General features: G+C 33.3%; 1 protein-coding gene across 2 annotated transcripts; it reads left to right on the top strand.

The window, feature by feature from the left end:
* The first annotated feature begins 23 nt into the window (after positions 1–23).
* Positions 24–17,933, top strand: LOC134690892 (NAD(P) transhydrogenase, mitochondrial-like). Of its 2 annotated transcripts, XM_063551032.1 has the most exons (16): positions 24–164; positions 1,766–2,400; positions 2,969–3,156; positions 5,169–5,333; positions 6,098–6,302; positions 6,961–7,028; positions 8,002–8,230; positions 8,637–8,867; positions 9,494–9,673; positions 10,273–10,380; positions 11,173–11,418; positions 11,748–11,936; positions 12,994–13,145; positions 15,207–15,471; positions 16,370–16,581; positions 17,013–17,933. In XM_063551032.1, the coding sequence occupies exons 2-16, from the start codon at positions 1,785–1,787 to the stop codon at positions 17,163–17,165; spliced, it is 3,207 nt and encodes a 1,068-aa protein (XP_063407102.1). In that variant the 5' UTR covers positions 24–164; positions 1,766–1,784; the 3' UTR covers positions 17,166–17,933. The 2 variants fall into 2 exon arrangements, with proteins under 2 accessions (XP_063407102.1, XP_063407103.1); XM_063551033.1 differs by lacking the exons at positions 15,207–15,471; positions 16,370–16,581; positions 17,013–17,933 and adding an exon at positions 15,014–15,115.
* The last annotated feature ends 879 nt before the right edge of the window (positions 17,934–18,812 follow it).

Raw genomic sequence — 18,812 nt, 5'->3', positions numbered from 1 at the left:
TTTAAAATAGGATAATCCTCCGGAAAAGTCATGTGGGTTATCGAATAATTGGATTGGTCAACGAAGATTTGCCCCTACGTCGGCAGCCATCGTTGCTTTGAACACCGGCACTGCACACACAGTGTACGGAAAGTTTTACCAAATAATGGCATAATTGGTCTAAAGTAAGTTACTATGTGTGTTTTTAACACTGCACTAATCAATCGCCTGAACTACTGTGTTATTTATTTTATGCATCATTCGTTACTTTATACGTAAACACAAAATTTTCTCGAACATCTTGCAGAATTTAACAAAAAAGTGTGACCTTTTCAAGGTGGAAAACATAGCGATTAATTGACCGCTTAATCCTTTCATGTTGAAGCACTTTTCGCGCTTTGTTAATTGACAGTAAATAAGATGTTTTTAAAAAAGGTTGCAAAATGAAAATATTTTTAAATGAATAATTTGAGTGAATAATTCGTGATGTTTTGCAGGTTGTAGAAATGCAATCAACTAGAAAATTTATCATTTGCCCACAGAAAAGAGTTTTAATCCTGTAACTTTAAAGCCCTCTCCTTTTGTCCAACAGTTGTCATTTAATCAAAATCAAAAGCAGTACAGATTTAGCATATACAAGTATAATACCATCAGTGAACCATTATGTGTTTCACTTGCCATGCCTAACACTTATTGACATTCAGACATTGCTTTGCATATTTTTTTTTAATTCAATAAAGTACAAGAATCATTTAATTTGTGTAATAAATTATTTTATCAAAATATTAAAAGTGATCACATGCAATCATGTCTAATTACAAATGTAGTCAAAAACAAAATAATTACAAATGTAGTCCAGAGCAAAATAATTACAAATATAGTCCAGAACAAAATAATTACAAATGTAGTCAAGAACAAAATAATTACAAATGTAGTCAAGAACAAAATAATTACAAATGTAGTCGAGAACAAAATAATTACAGATATAGTCAAAAACAAAATAATTACAAATGTAGTCACAACAAAAAAAATAATTGTAAATGTACAACAGGTTAGGGACAACCTGCCAGTGGGGAACTTTTCCCCAAATGAGTTACAATACCTCATTTTAGTATTAATTAGTAGTGCAAAAAAACAAAATTGATTAATGTATAAATTCATGAAAAATGCAGCAAATTTTCCCTAAGATGAATAGTCCTATCTTGATTTACTGAGAATTTACAAGCCTGTGAAAAAAAGAAAACAATGTTCAAGGCTACTAATATATATAGCTTTTTAAAAACCCATAATAAAAATTATGAGGGATCATAGCCAGAGGTGGAGTTCATTAAGTTTGGGGAAAATTTTGGTTGGTTATATAGGGAATCACTGAAGCATGACCTGAGTGGCCCCTTTTATGCAGTCAGTGGGCCCCCACTTATGAAAATTAATGGATCCGCCACTGATAGCTACTCATTAGCAAATAGTTCCTGATACATGTACATGTATGTCTGGTTGTCCCCAACCTGTACAAAATATTCCATTTGGCATTTATAAATGGTTGAATACCTTTTTGGATAATGGGAAAATGCAAAGGGCATTCACTGATCATGAATCCAATTAGCTCTTCTTGAAGATTTTATTCCTTATTATTGTACATGGAAGTGTTGAAAAAACTTTTAGTTATTTTTTCCCAGATCTATGGAGTCTCAATAGACATGATAGTGAAAATCTATCTTTGGTAATCTGATTGAGAGTTCTTGAAAATCATTATCATGATTAATATTGATGATTTAAATATTTTTAGGTGACCTAAATTTGCAACCATGTTGTTCAGAGTGAAGACAGCCTCACTATTAGTTAATCTAGGAAACAGTGTAGAAAAACTATCAATCTCTTGTAGTCGTGGTTTTAAACATGCGCCAAGGAACTATTGTAACAAGGCTGAGGGTGCTGTCCCTGGTATACCATATAAAAATCTGACTGTTGGTGTCCCAAAAGAAATCTTTCCAAATGAAAAGAGGGTTGCTATTTCTCCTACAGCAGTTGTCAACCTTGTAAAGAAGGGTTTTACTGTCAACATTGAGAAAGATGCTGGTGTCGAAGCCAAATTTACCAACGCTGAACTTGAAAAGGCTGGTGCCAAAATTATGGCCAAAAACGATGTTTTTCAGTCGGATATTGTTCTGAAAGTACGGGCTCCAGAAGCATCAGAGTTACCTCTCTTTAAAGATAATGCCACGTTGATCAGCTTTTTGTATCCAAAGCAAAATCCAGAATTAGTAGAGCAGTTAGCACAATACAAACTGAATTCTTTTGCTATGGATATGATCCCAAGAATCAGTCGAGCCCAGGTGTTTGATGCCCTTAGTTCAATGGCTAATATCGCAGGTTACAAGTCAGTAGTGGAAGCTGCAAATAACTTTGGAAGATTTTTCACAGGTATGATATATCTAGGTCTGGTTTTAAGATTGACAAATGAATATTTGAAGAGAAGTGCTGTGAAAAGCTACCGAGTAAAATAAAAATTTCAGCATCCAAAACACCATAAATCTGTCAATTATATTGGTAAGGGAGATAACTTGAGTTTTACTTGCAGTTTCTAATTTTTTTGCATCCCACTTTTAAATAGCTTTTATCAAAGACCATGGATTTGATCTTATCAGTTCCAAGATAATGCATTGAAATGTTTTTTTACCATATTATGTACAAAATGTATATAGGCTACTGATAAGGTCCGAATAAGTTAAGGTCAGAAGATTGGTAAATCATAATTATTTTTAAAATTATTTACTTCATACAATAACAGGGAAACAGTCATGAATTTGAAAGTGCTTGACCAAAAAAGGCTAAAGAATATCGGCAGAATGAGCGAAAAAAACGGCATATTTTATGCCTTATCCACTATAACATCTTAAAAATATTGATAAATTTAACGGAAAACTGGTATATTGTCTGCCTGGTCTTCATGGTTTCTAGCCATTTAGTATGATATGCTTACTATTTCCAGGACAAATAACTGCTGCCGGAAAAGTTCCACCTGCAAAAGTTTTCATCATTGGTGGTGGTGTAGCTGGATTATCAGCAGTAGGCACAGCTAGGAACATGGGAGCAATTGTACGAGCTTATGATGTGAGACCAGCAGTCAAAGAACAAGTAGAATCTCTTGGTGGTGAATTCTTGGAAGTTGGAATACAGGTAACAGTCTGCGACGTTAAGCGGTAGCCCGAGTCTAGTTTAAATAAGCTCGGACTAGTAAATGTACACTGCCGATAGTCCGACCGGTCTAGTGCATATCTGTGTGCACTTTTTTAATCGTTACCGTATTAAAGTTAACGCAGAATGTCAATCAACGCAATCGATATTAATAAACTGATACTCTCTTCCTTTAAAAAATTCCGTAAACCAGTTTTGACAGTCTCCCTAATAACCGATTGTTCAAAATAAAAAAAAGCGCGAAAACGGTCAGTACCACGTGTTTTGAAAATGTCAAATTTTGGTAATTATTGATTGATTTATGTTGCATAGACTGAATAAAATATAATCATAACAGAAAATAATGAAAAACATTAAACATTAAAGTCATTTTAGCGTCGGAAGGTATTAATTCGTAACTGCCCGCTTGACATCTTGTGTGTTTTAGACGGTTGGTTTTTAGGACGACTTCAGTGACTGGTTACCGTTAATTTTATGAAGAAGTGGAACCAGTTTTGTTTTCTTTTCGGAAGTGTACACATAATATTGTGGTCACACACATCGCTTGATATACATGGCTTCACTGTCGGAAAGTGCGAGACCATGAAAGGCATCAAAAAGGCCGTCTCGCAAGTCCGACCAAGTTACGGAGTCTAAAAAAAATACGAGATTTAACGGGTCCGAGAATTTATAACCCATTGGACGGACGGTCCTCCCTCACTCCCTCAGTCCCTGGCTCCAGTACGAGAATCTAGTTATGTTGTGGAAGTAGCTACTGTAAGGAGCAGGGAAAAGGAGGCACATTTGTATCTGTATTTGTATTTGAACAGGAGTTGTTCAGCAAATTGAAAAATAATATGAAAAATCATGAAGAATAAAATTTTAAATGATTTTTTTTTTCTTTTCTTGGTCTGCATCAGAAAGGATGATCTCTTTTACTTCCAAAGTCAAATTTGAATGAGAAATTAATTTAAACAGCTGTCTTAAATTCTTGTCAACAGTTTTGAAAAGGTTTTTTTTTTATGGAAAGTAGAATTTTTTATTTTACATGGAGAAAAAACTCTATATTTTTGAAAAATTATATACACTTCCAGATACAAAAATGTAACCTCAGAATGCAGGATTTTACATCTAATATTCCAAAATTTTCTTGGGGGGCCATGCCCCCAAACCCCCCTAGCGGGTTCGGATCACTTCGTGATCCTCAACCGGTAACACAGATTTTATCCAGTCCAGTACATGTAAATTCGGGCTAGTAATTTTTTTTATTTACTAGCCCATAGGGCTAGTGCTTCAAATATTTTTTGGCACAGACTGAGGTAAGCAAAAGTAGATTTTTTAAAAGCTAAAACCAATGATAAAAGGGATAATAAATATGGTATTCAGAATTATGACCCTAAAAATAGTTCTAGGTTTCTAGATCAGATACTTTTTATATTTTTAGATATAATTTAAAAAAGAAGATGTGGTATGATTGCCAACGAGACAACTATCCACAAAAGACCAAAATGACACAGACATTAACAACTATAGGTCAATGTATGGCCTTCAACAATGAGCAAAGCCCCATATTGAATAGTCAGCTATAAATGGCCCCGATTAGACAATGTAAAACAATTCAAACGAGAAAACTAACAGCCTTATTTATGCAAAAAAATGAATGAAAAACCAAATATGTAACACATAAACAAACGACAACCACTGAATTTATAGGCTCCTGACTTGGGACAGGCACATACATAAATAATGTGGCGGGGTTAAACATGTTAGCGGGATCCCAACCCTCCCCTAACCTGGGACAGTGGTATAACAGTACAACATAAACCAATTTTTGGACTAATCTGCAAGAAAATAGTTTCAAAAAACCATCACATTATCTTGTCTCTAGAAATGATACAATCGCATCCATAACAGTCTAAATAGAAATTATATCAGATATCAGATAACATCATATTGTTATTGGTTATTGTGAGAACACAGAACTTTAATTATTAGAATATTTGAAATTATTTCAGGAATCTGGTGCAGGAGAAGGAGGCTATGCTAAGGATATAAGTCAGATGTCACAAGAGTTCAGAGACGCTCAAATGGCTCTGTATGCTAAACAGTGTAAAGAAGTAGATATAGTCATCACAACAGCGTTAGTACCTGGTAAAAAGGCACCTATTCTCATAACAAAGGTAAGTTGCAAAGTACATTTAAGGATGTTCGCTGTTCAGTTTCAAAATAAATAACTTTTCATAAAACTAGAATGTATTGATTGGGAATAAATTGAAGAATAAAAAAAAAATAAAAAAAATATAGGAGTCAAAGTGCTTGTTTTCGAGATATTAGCCATTGGAATTTTGGTGGGAAAATGTTCTCTCTTGATTTTTCATAGCTTTACCAATGACCAGTTAAAGTTCTCAAATACTATTAAAAATAGATAAACTTTCATAAGAATTTTACAAATGATTTATAACTATACATGTAAAAGATTTGTAAAAAGAAAAATAGGGGCTCATTGGGAAATATTTTAAGGCATTCAAATGGATAAAACCAGAGGATTCCGAAAATCTGACAAAAATTCCAAAACATGACAAGCAGACATCCTGAAGCAACAATTATCTCTATTACACTTAAGTAGGTCACTGTGACATAATTGCAGATTGGATGGATGAGAAATCCAATCATAATACAGTCTGCAAGCAATCACTCTTTACAGCAAAATGCATTGAGTGAGTAAGTAAACGATAAATTTTTGGGTAGCTTGTTTGCTAGCTAAACCGTGAAGTTATTGTTTATAGATAAACTAGCCTAAGCATAGTGTAGCCCTACAGACAGATGGATTGGTTATCTGTTGGAATAGTCAACCTCGGAACCACTTAAAAAAATCTTTTGCTAGTGGGTAACATGTGTTATGTGATGATTGGATATCTGATGGGAAATTATTCTTTTATTCTAGGCTATGGTTGATGCAATGAAGCCAGGGTCAGTTATAGTAGATTTGGCAGCAGAGGCTGGCGGTAACGTAGAGACCATCAAACCAGGAGAATTATACAGATACAACGACGTAACACATGTAGGATATACTGACTTACCTAGCCGATTACCAACACAGTCCAGTACATTATACGCCAACAATATTACCAAGTTCTTACTCTCAATAGGTAGGTTACCCATATATTACCAACACAGTCCAGTACATCATACGCCAACAACATTACCAAGTTCTTACTCTCAATAGGTAGGTTACCCATATATTACCAACACAGTCCAGTACATTATACGCCAACAACATTACCAAGTTCTTACTCTCAATAGGTAGGTTACGTACATATATACCCATATGGTATAACAAATAGTGAAGATTTCAGTCATATGAAAATACTATGCATTGGGTAAAACCATATTTTCTGTAATGTAAGCCTCTTGATTTTTGTCCATTATTGTCCCTGCCCATTTAAATAAGGAGCGTTATTTGTATGCCATCAATTTTACCAAGTTCTTACTATCAATAGGTTTGTTATACATTGTAATAACAAGTATCACAGATTTAATTCAATTATTGACCCAAGGTAATTTATTGAAAAAATTATACTCAAGTGAAGAGTAACTCAGATTTCTAGAAATATTTTTTTGCTGGTGGACCTTGAAGAAATACTGCACGTACTCACTACTATTTCTATTACAAAATACCAAAATTCAGTCGATCCTTGCAAATTTTGGAGGTGAAATCCTTTGAAGCACCACTTTTCCAGAACTCTGGTAACTTAAAGGAAGGGAGATAACTCTGATGTAATTTGTTAAATTTTTGTTGTTTTATAGGAGAGAAAGAACATTTCAATATAAATCTTGAAGATGAAGTTGTACGAGGTTCAATTGTTACACAAAATGTAAGTATGTTAACTTTTAATGGAAACAGATGACAGTTTATTTGTTTTAGGTACATGCATAAATGTACACAGGGACTAACCTTAACGCTCCCCCACTCGCCCAAGGCAACCAGATTTCGGCTGGGCGAATATATTTAATCAGCTGGCGACTTAAATATTTTGGAGTTAAACCCATTTCTACCCTTTCCCCGCAATATCAACAAAAACTGCTCGTCTTATCAAAGCATAATAGTAAAATAGAGAGTATTTCCGAAAACCAGTAGGTTAAATTAATAACCCAAACCAAGTCAGACAACCATGTTTTCAATACGAAGTCATGATATGGCATACACCTTCTTTTCTCAGCACATTTTCTTAACTCCTGTTGCATCATCTATGATTTTTTCATTATTGTTTAGTGTTTTCTTCTAATTTGTTCAATATGCATCACTAAAAGGATGTCTTCCAGTTAACCTTTCAGCCATATTGTCTAAAGGTCAACAGGAAGTTGAAATTGAACTTAATGAAGGGAAACAATTTTGGTAGGAAATGACCTAAAATAAATATTGTCAAATCTTAAAATATAATTCTGGTGGCACTAATTCAAATATTATAAAGGTACCACACTAAACTATTTCAAGACTCAAAACTTACAAGAAGGATTACACAATATGACTTTATTAGTATATAGAATGTATTTTCAGGGGCCCAGCTGGCCCCTAGAGGAAAACAGTTAAGTCCATGGTACACTGCAGATCAGTCTACCTTCTAAAAAAATCGCTTCTTGAATTGCTGCACTGGATACATTGTTTTGAAAAAAGAACAAATATAAAAACAATCTTTGAAAGGAACAAGACTAATGAATTTAATATTTAAAAGTGATATAAATTACTAATTTGATATATAATGTTGAAAATGTGGAGGAAGCCAAAATAAATGCCTTCCAAATATTTAAAAAAGCAAACTGTTTATCTTGATTTTACTTTTTCAATAGGGATCAGTAGTGCCACCTGCACCGCCACCAAAATTAGATGCAGCAGCAGCACCACCACCACCCACAGCTGTAGTGAAGGAAGTTATACCACCAAACAAATTTAAGATCCAGCTGAACGAAAGTATCCAATACTCTGTCGGTCTTACTGGTATGGTGGGGCTAGGGTGTATCGCACCTAGTCCTGCTTTCGCTACCATGGTAACAACCTTTGGCCTGTCATGTATTGTAGGTAAGAGCATTAAGTAGTTTCCATACAAGTGAATATTAATCATTATGTACACACATTATTAAGCAGAATGAACCAAACAATTGTTTGGGAAAGTACAGCAACTACAAAAATATATCAGAGCATTGAATAAGTATGTAAAACTTGGAGCTGAAATCTCTTTTTCAGATAGACTACAGTTACAAATAAAAGATGTTGACAGCTAATCAACAGCACATTTTAAAAAAAAACAACACAAAAAACAGACACCTTGGGATGGTTTCAGTTTAATCAGTTTTAGTAATTGAATACATTTTGTTATAAAATAGAATTATGCTCTTGTAAACAGAACTTAATGTCCTTGACATGAATTGTAACACATTTTGAGTATATATACATCTGTATGAAATGTCATTGATATCTATTTCAGGATACCACACTGTATGGGGAGTGACACCAGCTTTACATTCCCCCCTGATGTCCGTCACCAATGCTATCTCTGGTAGCACAGCTGTCGGTGGTTTATTACTGATGGGTGGTGGTTATTTCCCATCAAACACCATCCAGGCTCTGTCTGCGGCCGCTGCCTTCATCTCATCTATCAACATCGGAGGTGGTTTTGTCGTCACACAAAGAATGTTGGACATGTTCAAAAGACCAAGTAAGTACTTACGGCTGTTCCAAAATGAAAGGCTTGGTAGGCCCTCAAATAATTTGATAGTGGGTGTTCCCATTTTATTTAGAGTTTTGTTATATTTATAAGTTTAATGGATATTTTATATTATGTTTGATTGGTACTGTAAAAGTGACTCTCATTTCCCCATACTTTTAATTCTGGAATAACTTATTGCTTTATTTTTGGTGATACTATCAAGACTGGTATATTATGTTTGATTTAAGTTCTCTAAAAGTAAAAAGCAAAATTCATCGATAGAGTGGTTAGTTTTGAAATAAAACAACAAACAAAACCCATAATTTTGGGGTGGGGGCATGGGAGGGACTTTTTTTGAATTTGAATATATGGTATCGGTTGATAAAGTTGAGTGTTTGTCGAATTTCTAAAATTCTATGAATGTAGGAATGATTATGTACTGTAGTGTAAATTCAGAAATTTTGCGAGATTTTTATTATTGCGAAAAATGCGACAGGGTTATAATCGCAATTATTTAAACTCGTATTTTGGAATTATTTATATGAATAATACTGGATTTTTTTCCCAATTGAATAATAAATGCACACAATAATTTCTAAATTTACAGTAATTCAATTATATCTGTGTACTTGTAGCTGATCCCCCAGAATACAACAAGATGTATGGTATCCCAGGGGTCCTGTTCCTCAGTGCCTATGGCTATGGAGCCATGCAGAATTCATTCCCAGAGATACATCATATGACATACTTAGCCTCTGGTATCTGCTGTGTTGGAGCATTGACTGGACTGTCATCACAGAAATCTGCTAGAGTTGGTAGGTATTGTATTATACTGTGGATTCATTTCATTCATGGGTACCAATTATCGTACCAATTATCTTGGATTGAGGAAAACTTGCATTTTCATGTATAATTGTTTTCGTGGTTTTCCAAAAGACTGCATATAATCATACAGCAAATTTGAAATTTTTTGAACATTTAAATTTGTGGTTTCCATGTACCCACAAAATCAGCGAAAAATTAGTATCCAACGAATAAGACAGAATTCACAGTAATCATTAAATATGTATGATTATTTTTACAGAAGATTATTTAACCTTGTATTTTAGTCTTAAATAATTGACCTTGAAACCTGCAAAGTTCACATATTAAAAGTGCTGCCTTTTAAATTTCAACATTTGCATTCTACATGCAACATAACAAGAAAGGGAGACATTTCTATATTCAAAGAAAGCAAGCAGTTACAATATTACAAGATGTAATAAGAAAGCAGGACATTATGACATTCTACGAAGTCAAGACATTACAGCATTACACAAAGTTCATTTTAAAATGTTTGTAAAATTTGCAGATTCTTAGAAGTCTATTTTAGTTGTAATAAATCACTGGTTAATGTTGATAATTATTTTTACAGGAAATGCCCTTGGTATGATTGGTGTGTCAGGAGGAATTACTGCTACACTTGGTATTTTACAACCATCCATGGAAAACTTTGTACAGATGGCAGCCTTGATGGGAGCAGGTAAATAGTCATCAGTAATTGTTCATTCAAAATTATGGTATTACAAAGTATTCTAATAGTCTTTACAAAAAACTTTTGAAGCCAAATGCCAAAAACACTTTTTTAGAGAATTTTATGTACATTCTAGAAATTCTTCTGACACGATTAAAATGTGACATGTGTTTACAGATGGACCTATGGCTACGTTAGTGGAATAATCTTATTCTTGTGTAATATTGGGACATTCAACAGATGTTACATTGAAAAGGCAAAAATCAAAGATGGCTTTGAAAATATAAAATAAGGTGGTTTACGACACAGAAGCACACATTTTTCAGTGACATAAACTAAGAAGGGCTACAACAAATCACCATGTACATCTGTTTGTTAATATATTCCCCCATCAAAAAAAGATATCAGGTATCAAGATATCAGGTAATCAGACATGTATGAAAAGTTTAAATAGAGGATCTCATGAAATTTTAGCAGTTTCCAACAATTTTTTTGTGAATTCTGCGAGACTAGTTTTATTTTTCGCACACCCTCCTGAACTTGTAAGAAAGATATTTTGAAATATTTTATATTAGATATAGGAAGATGTGGTATGAGTGCCAATGAGACAACTTTCCATCCAAATAACAATTTATAAAAGTAAAGCATTATAGGTCCAGGAGCTTTGGCTCACACCTAACAGCAAGCTATAAAGGGCCCCAAAAATTACTAGTGTAGAACCAATCAAAAGGGAAAACCAACGGTCTAATCTATATAAAAACTAGAAACGAGAAACACTTATGAACTACGTTTATTTTACAGGAGGAGCGATCGGTGTAATTGGTGGAAAGAAGGTCGAGGTGACAGACTTACCCCAGATGGTGGCTTTGTTCCATAGTTTAGTAGGAGCTGCAGCTGTCCTCACCTGCTTTGCCAACTACATGTTGGAGCAGCCTCACTTTGCTACAGACCCAGCAGCTAATGTTATCAAGACCTTCTTGTACTTCGGAACCTTCATTGGTGGTGTTACTTTCACTGGATCACTTGTTGCTTTCGGAAAACTCCAGGGTAAAATTTGTTTTTAAATATTTTAAAGTACAGTGAAGCATGGAAGAGATTTTTTGAAGCAACATGCTTACAATTTTTATTTCAAAGGTTCTCATTCTTGACACTTTTTATCTTTGTTTTGTGCAAATTGGTGAAAGAGCAACATGCAAACTGTCTTTTATTTTTGTCCATTTAAATAAATACCAACATAGTGGATACATGTCAAGATGAGCCTTTCATAGATCAATTTTAAATTTGAATCTTGTGTATTGTAGAAATGTTTGAGTTGCAGCAGATCAATATGAAGTTGTGTCTGTTATACGATAATGTGTCATATTGTCTATTTATAGGTGTATTGAGCTCAGAACCTTTAATGCTTCCGGGTAGAAATCTCCTCAATGCCGGTATGATGGCTACTAACGTAGGAGCTATGGGAACCTTCATGGTCAGTGATAATCCTACTGTCCAGATGACCTGTCTGGGAACCACAGCTGCTCTGTCCAGTGTGATGGGTGTCACACTCACAGCAGCTATTGGAGGTAATATTAAAATGTAGTCTGAAAAATCTGATTAAGTCTATATTGTAGGGTTTGCCATGAATTTTTATGCCCCACCTACGATAGTAGAGAGGCATTATGTTTTCTGGTCTGTGGCTCTGTTCGTTCGTCTGTCTGTGCGTCCGTTCGTTCAGGTTAAAGTTTTTGGTCAAGGTAGTTTTTGATGAAGCTGAAGTCCAATCAACTTGAAACTTAGTACACTTGTTGCTTATGATATGATCTTTCTAATTTTAAAGCCAAATTAGACTTTTGACCACAATTTCACAGTCCACTGAACATAGAAAAAGAAAGTCGGAGTTTCAGGTTAAAGTTTTTGGTCAAGGTAGTTTTTGATGAAGCTGGAGTCCAATCAACTTGAAACTTAATTCAATTGTTGCTTATGATATGATCTTTCTAATTTTAAAGCCAAATTAGACTTTTGACCCCAATTTCACGGTCCACTGAACATAGAAAATGAAAGTCGGAGTTTCAGGTTTAAGTTTTTGGTCAAGGTAGTTTTTGATGAAGCTGAAGTCCAATCAACTTGAAACTTAATACACTTGTTGCTTATGATATGATCTTTCTAATTTTAAAGCCAAATTAGACTTTTGACCCCAATTTCACGGTCCACTGAACATAGAAAATGAAAGTGGGAATTTCAGGTTAAAGTTTTTGGTCAAGGTAGTTTTTGATAAAATTGAAGTCCAATCAACTTGAAACTTAGTACATATGTTCCCTATAGTATAATCTTTCTTATTTTAATGCCAAATTAGATTATTACCCAATTTCACTGTCCATGGAACATGGAAAAGGATAGTGTGAGTGGGGCATCCGTGTACTTTGGACACATTCTTGTTCTGTTTTAGATTGCACTTCCAATGAAATGTCCCATAGGAATAATTTCCTTTTAAGGATAAAATTGTCACTTTTACTATGCAGTCTCATAAAAAATTGTGTGGTTTGAGAAACAGCTGTATTTATGAAGTACACCCTATAAACATGATAAATACCAAGTAGAAAGGTTTTATGTTTAGCAATGACATGTGATTTGTAATTGTAGGAGCTGACATGCCTGTTGTTATTACTGTCCTCAACAGTTACTCTGGCTGGGCCTTGTGTGCTGAAGGTTTTATGTTGAACAATAATTTGATGACCATCATTGGGTCCTTGATTGGATCTTCTGGAGCCATTCTGTCATACATTATGTGTGTAGTAAGTATAATTAGTCTTGATATATGTAGAGTTTTAAGTTCAATCTTGGTATCTTAGCCATCACGTTAATGCATATGCATGATACCTATGACATCATATCTTTCACTCTTACAATGATCTTTTAAAGGGAGTTTATTTAATTCCATTAGCTAATGATTTTAAGGAGGTAGACCTGGGTTAAGGGAAATAACTCTTAATATCACCAGAACGTTTGTGTCAACCATTTTCATAAATATATTCTAAGCTTCTTGGTTACATAGATTATTTCCAATCTGTTTCAGGTAAATGCTTTAAATATATTGATGAAACTTGACTTTTACAAACACATAACTGATTTAAAGAGTTATCTCCCTGAACCAAGGTCTACCACCTTAAGTCATATTATCCATCAAATTTAACAAAAAGGATGGATATATTTTATATTCTCAAATGGCTTATTTTTACTACAGTAGATTCCACTTAATTGCATACCGCTTAATAGCATAATTCTGTTAATTGCATACTTTTCTCCTGCACAAAAACCATTTCCCATTCATCTAATGTTAAATTGTACGGTTATATGCATAGCCCCACAAGTGGCATTTCGGTTAATTGCATAGAAAATAATCGCCAGCTAGATATGCTTAGTTAAAACTGACGAGATTTTTGACCGGAAACTGCAATTTGGTAAGTATATTTTTCTTGAATGCATCATAATTTTTTATATTATTTCACATTTACTTCTGTGTTATTTAAATAAAGTTTTAAAACAGTTTCTTTCGTGTTTATATGAATATAAAAAAAGGCCTTGTTGTGTACACAGGTAAAGTTTCCCATATTCTATTTTAAGCCTCAAGGTCATAAAAATGTCAATCAGCTGATTGTTGTAAAAACACAACCATTCTATGATCTTCTATCTCAAAAGGTGTTAATTATTGATTGCATTTCAAACATTGTTCATAGATTACATTTTTGGTGTATTTTTAAAACAATAATGCCTGCTAATGATCGATCATTATCCCAATGTGCAATCTCGTAATTTGGCAAGGGGTGATCTACATTCGATATGTTAAATATTACAGGGCATTTATATATGGTTGAAGAATTTCAACATCAATCTTTCATTTTAAATATTTTTTGAAAAGAACATTAACTTAAAATTATTATATTGTCTCACTTTTAACACTCGTGTCCAGCAAATAACCCGTGCAGGGCCCCATTACCTGTTAACTGCTTTGCATATCCGAAACTAACGAGGTTAAAGTAACAGTGTTACATCACTGTGCAATCGGTAAATACTGCATATTAAAGGCAGTTCATTACACATTTATGGTATCGAATGATTATAAACTGTGTAGCATTGTTCAACAGTTTGTTTTAATCAAAGCGTAACAATATAATTTGTACATCCGGGTCATAGAAACAGATCTATTTTTAGAACAATTTTATTTTCGTATCTCAGGTAAAGGAAAAGTCGGTACATAAATAAACTAAAACTAAATGTGTTTATAAACTTTATTGAAAGAATAAACAATGAAATAAAATGCATGACACTAGACAAATAACTTTTATTAGAATAAATAATTATTCAATATGTTGTAAGTGGATTATGGACGTTCATCTTTCTTCAGGATTTCCTTTACTGATCTGCACTGGATGTTATTTGACTCCGTATTTTGGCATTTCGGATATAAGCATACTCCGCTTTATTGCATAATTTCGTCTGACAAATAGGCTATATGCAAATAACCAGAATGTACTGTATTAAAAAAATTTTATTATTGTGTTTCTTTTGAAATAATATCCTTTATTTTATCCAAACCTTCCAAAATGTACTGCTATTGAAGAGTGTCTTCTTATACTTTAATTTGTACTATGTTTTTTTCTAGGCCATGAACCGTTCCCTATCCAATGTCAACTTTGGAGGTTATGGTACCAAATTCATGAAAAAAAATCATATCAACCAGCCTCTTTGAAACAAAATATTGAAAAATAAGTAATTGCTTTACTGTTGGAAATTCGATTAGGCAAGTTTCCAGTGACTGAAATTGACATGAACACTGCTTTGTTCTTTTTTCCTAGGCCATGAACCGTTCCCTCGCCAATGTCATCTTTGGAGGATACGGTACCAAATCAACAGCTGGTGGTAAACCAATGGAAATTACAGGAACACACACAGAAATGACATCTGATGAAGCCGTAGAGTTGATCACAGAAGCCAAAAATATCATCATTACACCTGGATATGGTCTTTGTGTTGCCAAGGCTCAATACCCTATCGCTGAGATGGTCGATTATCTGAAAAAGAAGGGTGTTAACTGTCGTTTTGGAATTCATCCAGTCGCAGGTAAAAATCTAAATAGTCTCAAAGTAGAAATGAAAGAAAATCTGCAACAGTAGTTTGATTTGTAAACAATATTAGATAAGGAGTTATGTCCCTTTGAATTACGAATTAAATGACAAATTGCATTGTATATGTTCTCAATATGAAATAAGGAGATGTGGTGTGATTGCAAATGATACAACTACATGTATCTAACAGAGTCCCAATTGGTGTTGATTGAAGCAGCCATACATCACTGTACATCCTTTATCAGACCTCTCTCTGTACCTGCAATGGTTATGAGAATAAAGATATTATTATTATCAATGAGCAAAATCCTTAGTATATAGTCATAAAATCCTCAACATGACAAAATTTGAAACAATGCCCACAAAAAATCAGCCTTGGTTATAATTTAACAAAAAATGACAAGCAAATAATACAGACAGCAAACAACAACCTGTAAATGATGTGGGATGAACATTTATAGAATATGACAGAGTTGAACATTTTGTGAACGTTGAACCATCCATAAACTTGATGACCATAATATTCTCAAGTCTTTTGCACTTGTAAATATATCAATATTTTGCAATATCAATTAATTTTCTAAGAACACAATTCTGTTGCTATTTTTTTATTGGATACTCAAGGATTCTTAATTGTTCATAGAATATACAAAATAATTTTGTCAGTTAAATATAAAGTTGATTATTCAGAAGAAGAATTATTGTTATAATGAATTTGAAGATGTAACTATGAGAGCTTGGTTTCAAAATACTCTTTTAGACTGTGTCTATCATGAACAGTTTTGTTAACGATATCTTTCAGAGAATCTCTGCAGAAGCTTCATGTCTCCCTCACTACAACAACAGATCTACCATCACATCTTTAATATAGTTAACTTTTCTTTATATTTCAGGACGTATGCCTGGTCAGTTGAACGTTCTGTTAGCTGAAGCTGGTGTACCTTACGACATTGTATTAGAGATGGATGAGATTAATGACGACTTCCCCAATACAGATCTAGTCCTTGTTATTGGAGCCAATGACACCGTTAACTCTGCAGCAGAGGAAGATCCCAACTCAATTATTGCTGGCATGCCTGTATTGAGAGTGTGGGGTAGTAAACAGGTAAGTGGACAAATTCAGCAGTACCTGTAATTATATTTAAATTACCGAAAAGGTCACAATTTGGTGCCTTAATGGATGTATTTCAAAAAGCCTAATGCTAAGTCAAACAAATCTTTTCATATCAGTGTTTTTTAGGAACCAAAGTTAGCTCATTTTGGACTAAAAATGATTTTATTCATTTGTTAAATTAAAACTGTTGAAAAACCTTTTCTGTAACCAAAAGGTACTGAGGAAAATATTGTCACAAATTTTTTTTTATCAATGGTCAGAATAAATCAGAAACTGCTCCATATTATTGAAAAATTTGACAAAAACTTTTAAAGGTTACAATGCAAATAATGCATAATAAGATTTGACTTCGATGCTTGAATGAAGATTACAGGAGATTAAATGTGCACATGTATATTGAAGTAATTTTTATATTATTACAGGTGATAGTAATGAAGAGAACATTGGGTGTAGGTTATGCAGCCGTAGATAATCCAATCTTCTTTAAACAGAACACTAGTATGTTGTTAGGAGACGCTAAGAAAACATGTGACCAGTTATTACACAAAGTCAAAGCACATTATGGTGACGAATAATGACAGCTCGTCTTAGAAACTAGATATTATTTTTGACAATGACCATAGGACTTTTTGTGGATTTAACTTATTTTTAAAGCATTTATTTTGTATGATATGGACAATTTAAAAAAAAGAGTAAATTATTTTAGAAGAATTTATGGAAGAAACAAGACATTGGAAGAAGTTTGTAGAATAACAAATATGAAAGAAAGATTAATGTGCCAAAGTTTAATTCATTTTGCTGCACAGTATTTCAAATTTGAAAGGGGTGGGGGTTAAATTTAATCCAGGGGCAACTAATTAAGAATTTGAAATAGTCAAATTTTACTTAAAAGGCAACTATAGCAAGAAAAACCAGATCTGAAATTTTTATTATAGATAATGTTAATGAGTTGTTTCTTAAAAGAAAGTAGAAACTTTGTTACACTTTTGTTTCATTGAGTTTGATTGGTTGTATTTATAATGGAAATAATTATCCTAAAATTAAGCAAAATATGGCTGTGCCACATATTATATTAAAAAATGTTTAAATTTCTGACCACGAAATTTTTTCAAAGGTTTTTATATTTCGTTTGAATCTTATTTGTATAAATTAGAAATATGTGCCATCATTTATCATGTATCAATTTGGAAAAAAATCATGGATCAGAAATTTGAACAAGTTTTTGATAAAAAATATTTTGAGATTTAAGAAATATTTTGTGATGAATGTTTGATATGTGCTGATAAAGAACATGGATTTTTGACATGTTTGCATAGTGCTAAATAAACTGTGTGAAATTTTTATTCTGTGTTATGCATTTTGTTTATGACATGTCCATTTAAGATGATGGGTAGGAAGTGACACAAATATCGCAACACAACCATTATATTAGTCATTAGTCCCCTACAAGCAAAGTCGAAGGGGACTTTACGTTTTGCCCTCAGTTCATCGACAAATCAGTTTTCCACACCTTTTGTTGAACCTTTGTTTAAAAAACAAGACAGCGATACTACATCTTGTGAGGCGTCCACAAAAATTCACCATGGTTCAAGTTTTTGAAAGTTTAATAACTTTCTTAAAACTATCCTGAATTTCTACCGAGCTTTGACAGAAGCTTCTTGTAATCAAAGGAAAGTAATAAGTATCTAGACTATATTTTTTTCCCCAACAGCAAAAGTAGGCGAGACCCTAGGAACCCTTGTGAATTTTTCTGAAACCTTGAATATATTTGGTGTATTATTTTATCATGAACAGTTACAGATAATGTTTGAAATTTGATCCTGTCTGATGAATTTATGCAGAGTTATGGTTCTTTGACTCTAAGAATTCACTAAATAATCTTTTTTCTGTCATTCTTAAAAATATTGATTAGATAATTGCCTTATTGGTATATATAGTTCTATTATGAGTTACAGTTAAATCAGAATTTTTTTCCTGTCTAATGTTTTTGTGCAGAGTTCTGGTCCCTGGACTTAAAAATCAGTTTTCAAAACTTTTTTCGCCTATAGATATTGACTTGATATTTGTTATATAGTGAACACAATAACAAGTTAAAGATCAATGTAAAAATTTTATTCCAATACAATATGAATTCTTAACAGGTAGGGGGATATGTATTGCCATGAAATACCCACAGAATACAAAAGTTCATGTTTATGCAAACATCAAATGTGTTAAACAAA

The sequence above is a fragment of the Mytilus trossulus genome, chromosome 11 (assembly GCF_036588685.1).
Source record: "Mytilus trossulus isolate FHL-02 chromosome 11, PNRI_Mtr1.1.1.hap1, whole genome shotgun sequence".
NCBI lineage: Eukaryota > Metazoa > Mollusca > Bivalvia > Mytilida > Mytilidae > Mytilus > Mytilus trossulus.
This window is presented reverse-complemented; position numbering and strand designations above follow the sequence as displayed.

Coding starts and splice junctions, on each gene's coding strand:
- LOC134690892 (XM_063551032.1), top strand. CDS start 1,785: ATGTTGTTCAGAGTGAAGACAGCCTCACTATTAGTTAATCTAGGAAAC. Junction 6,303..6,960: donor CAAGTTCTTACTCTCAATAG/GTAGGTTACCCA, acceptor GTTGTTTTATAG/GAGAGAAAGAACATTTCAAT. Junction 13,146..15,206: donor TGTCATACATTATGTGTGTA/GTAAGTATAATT, acceptor CTTTTTTCCTAG/GCCATGAACCGTTCCCTCGC.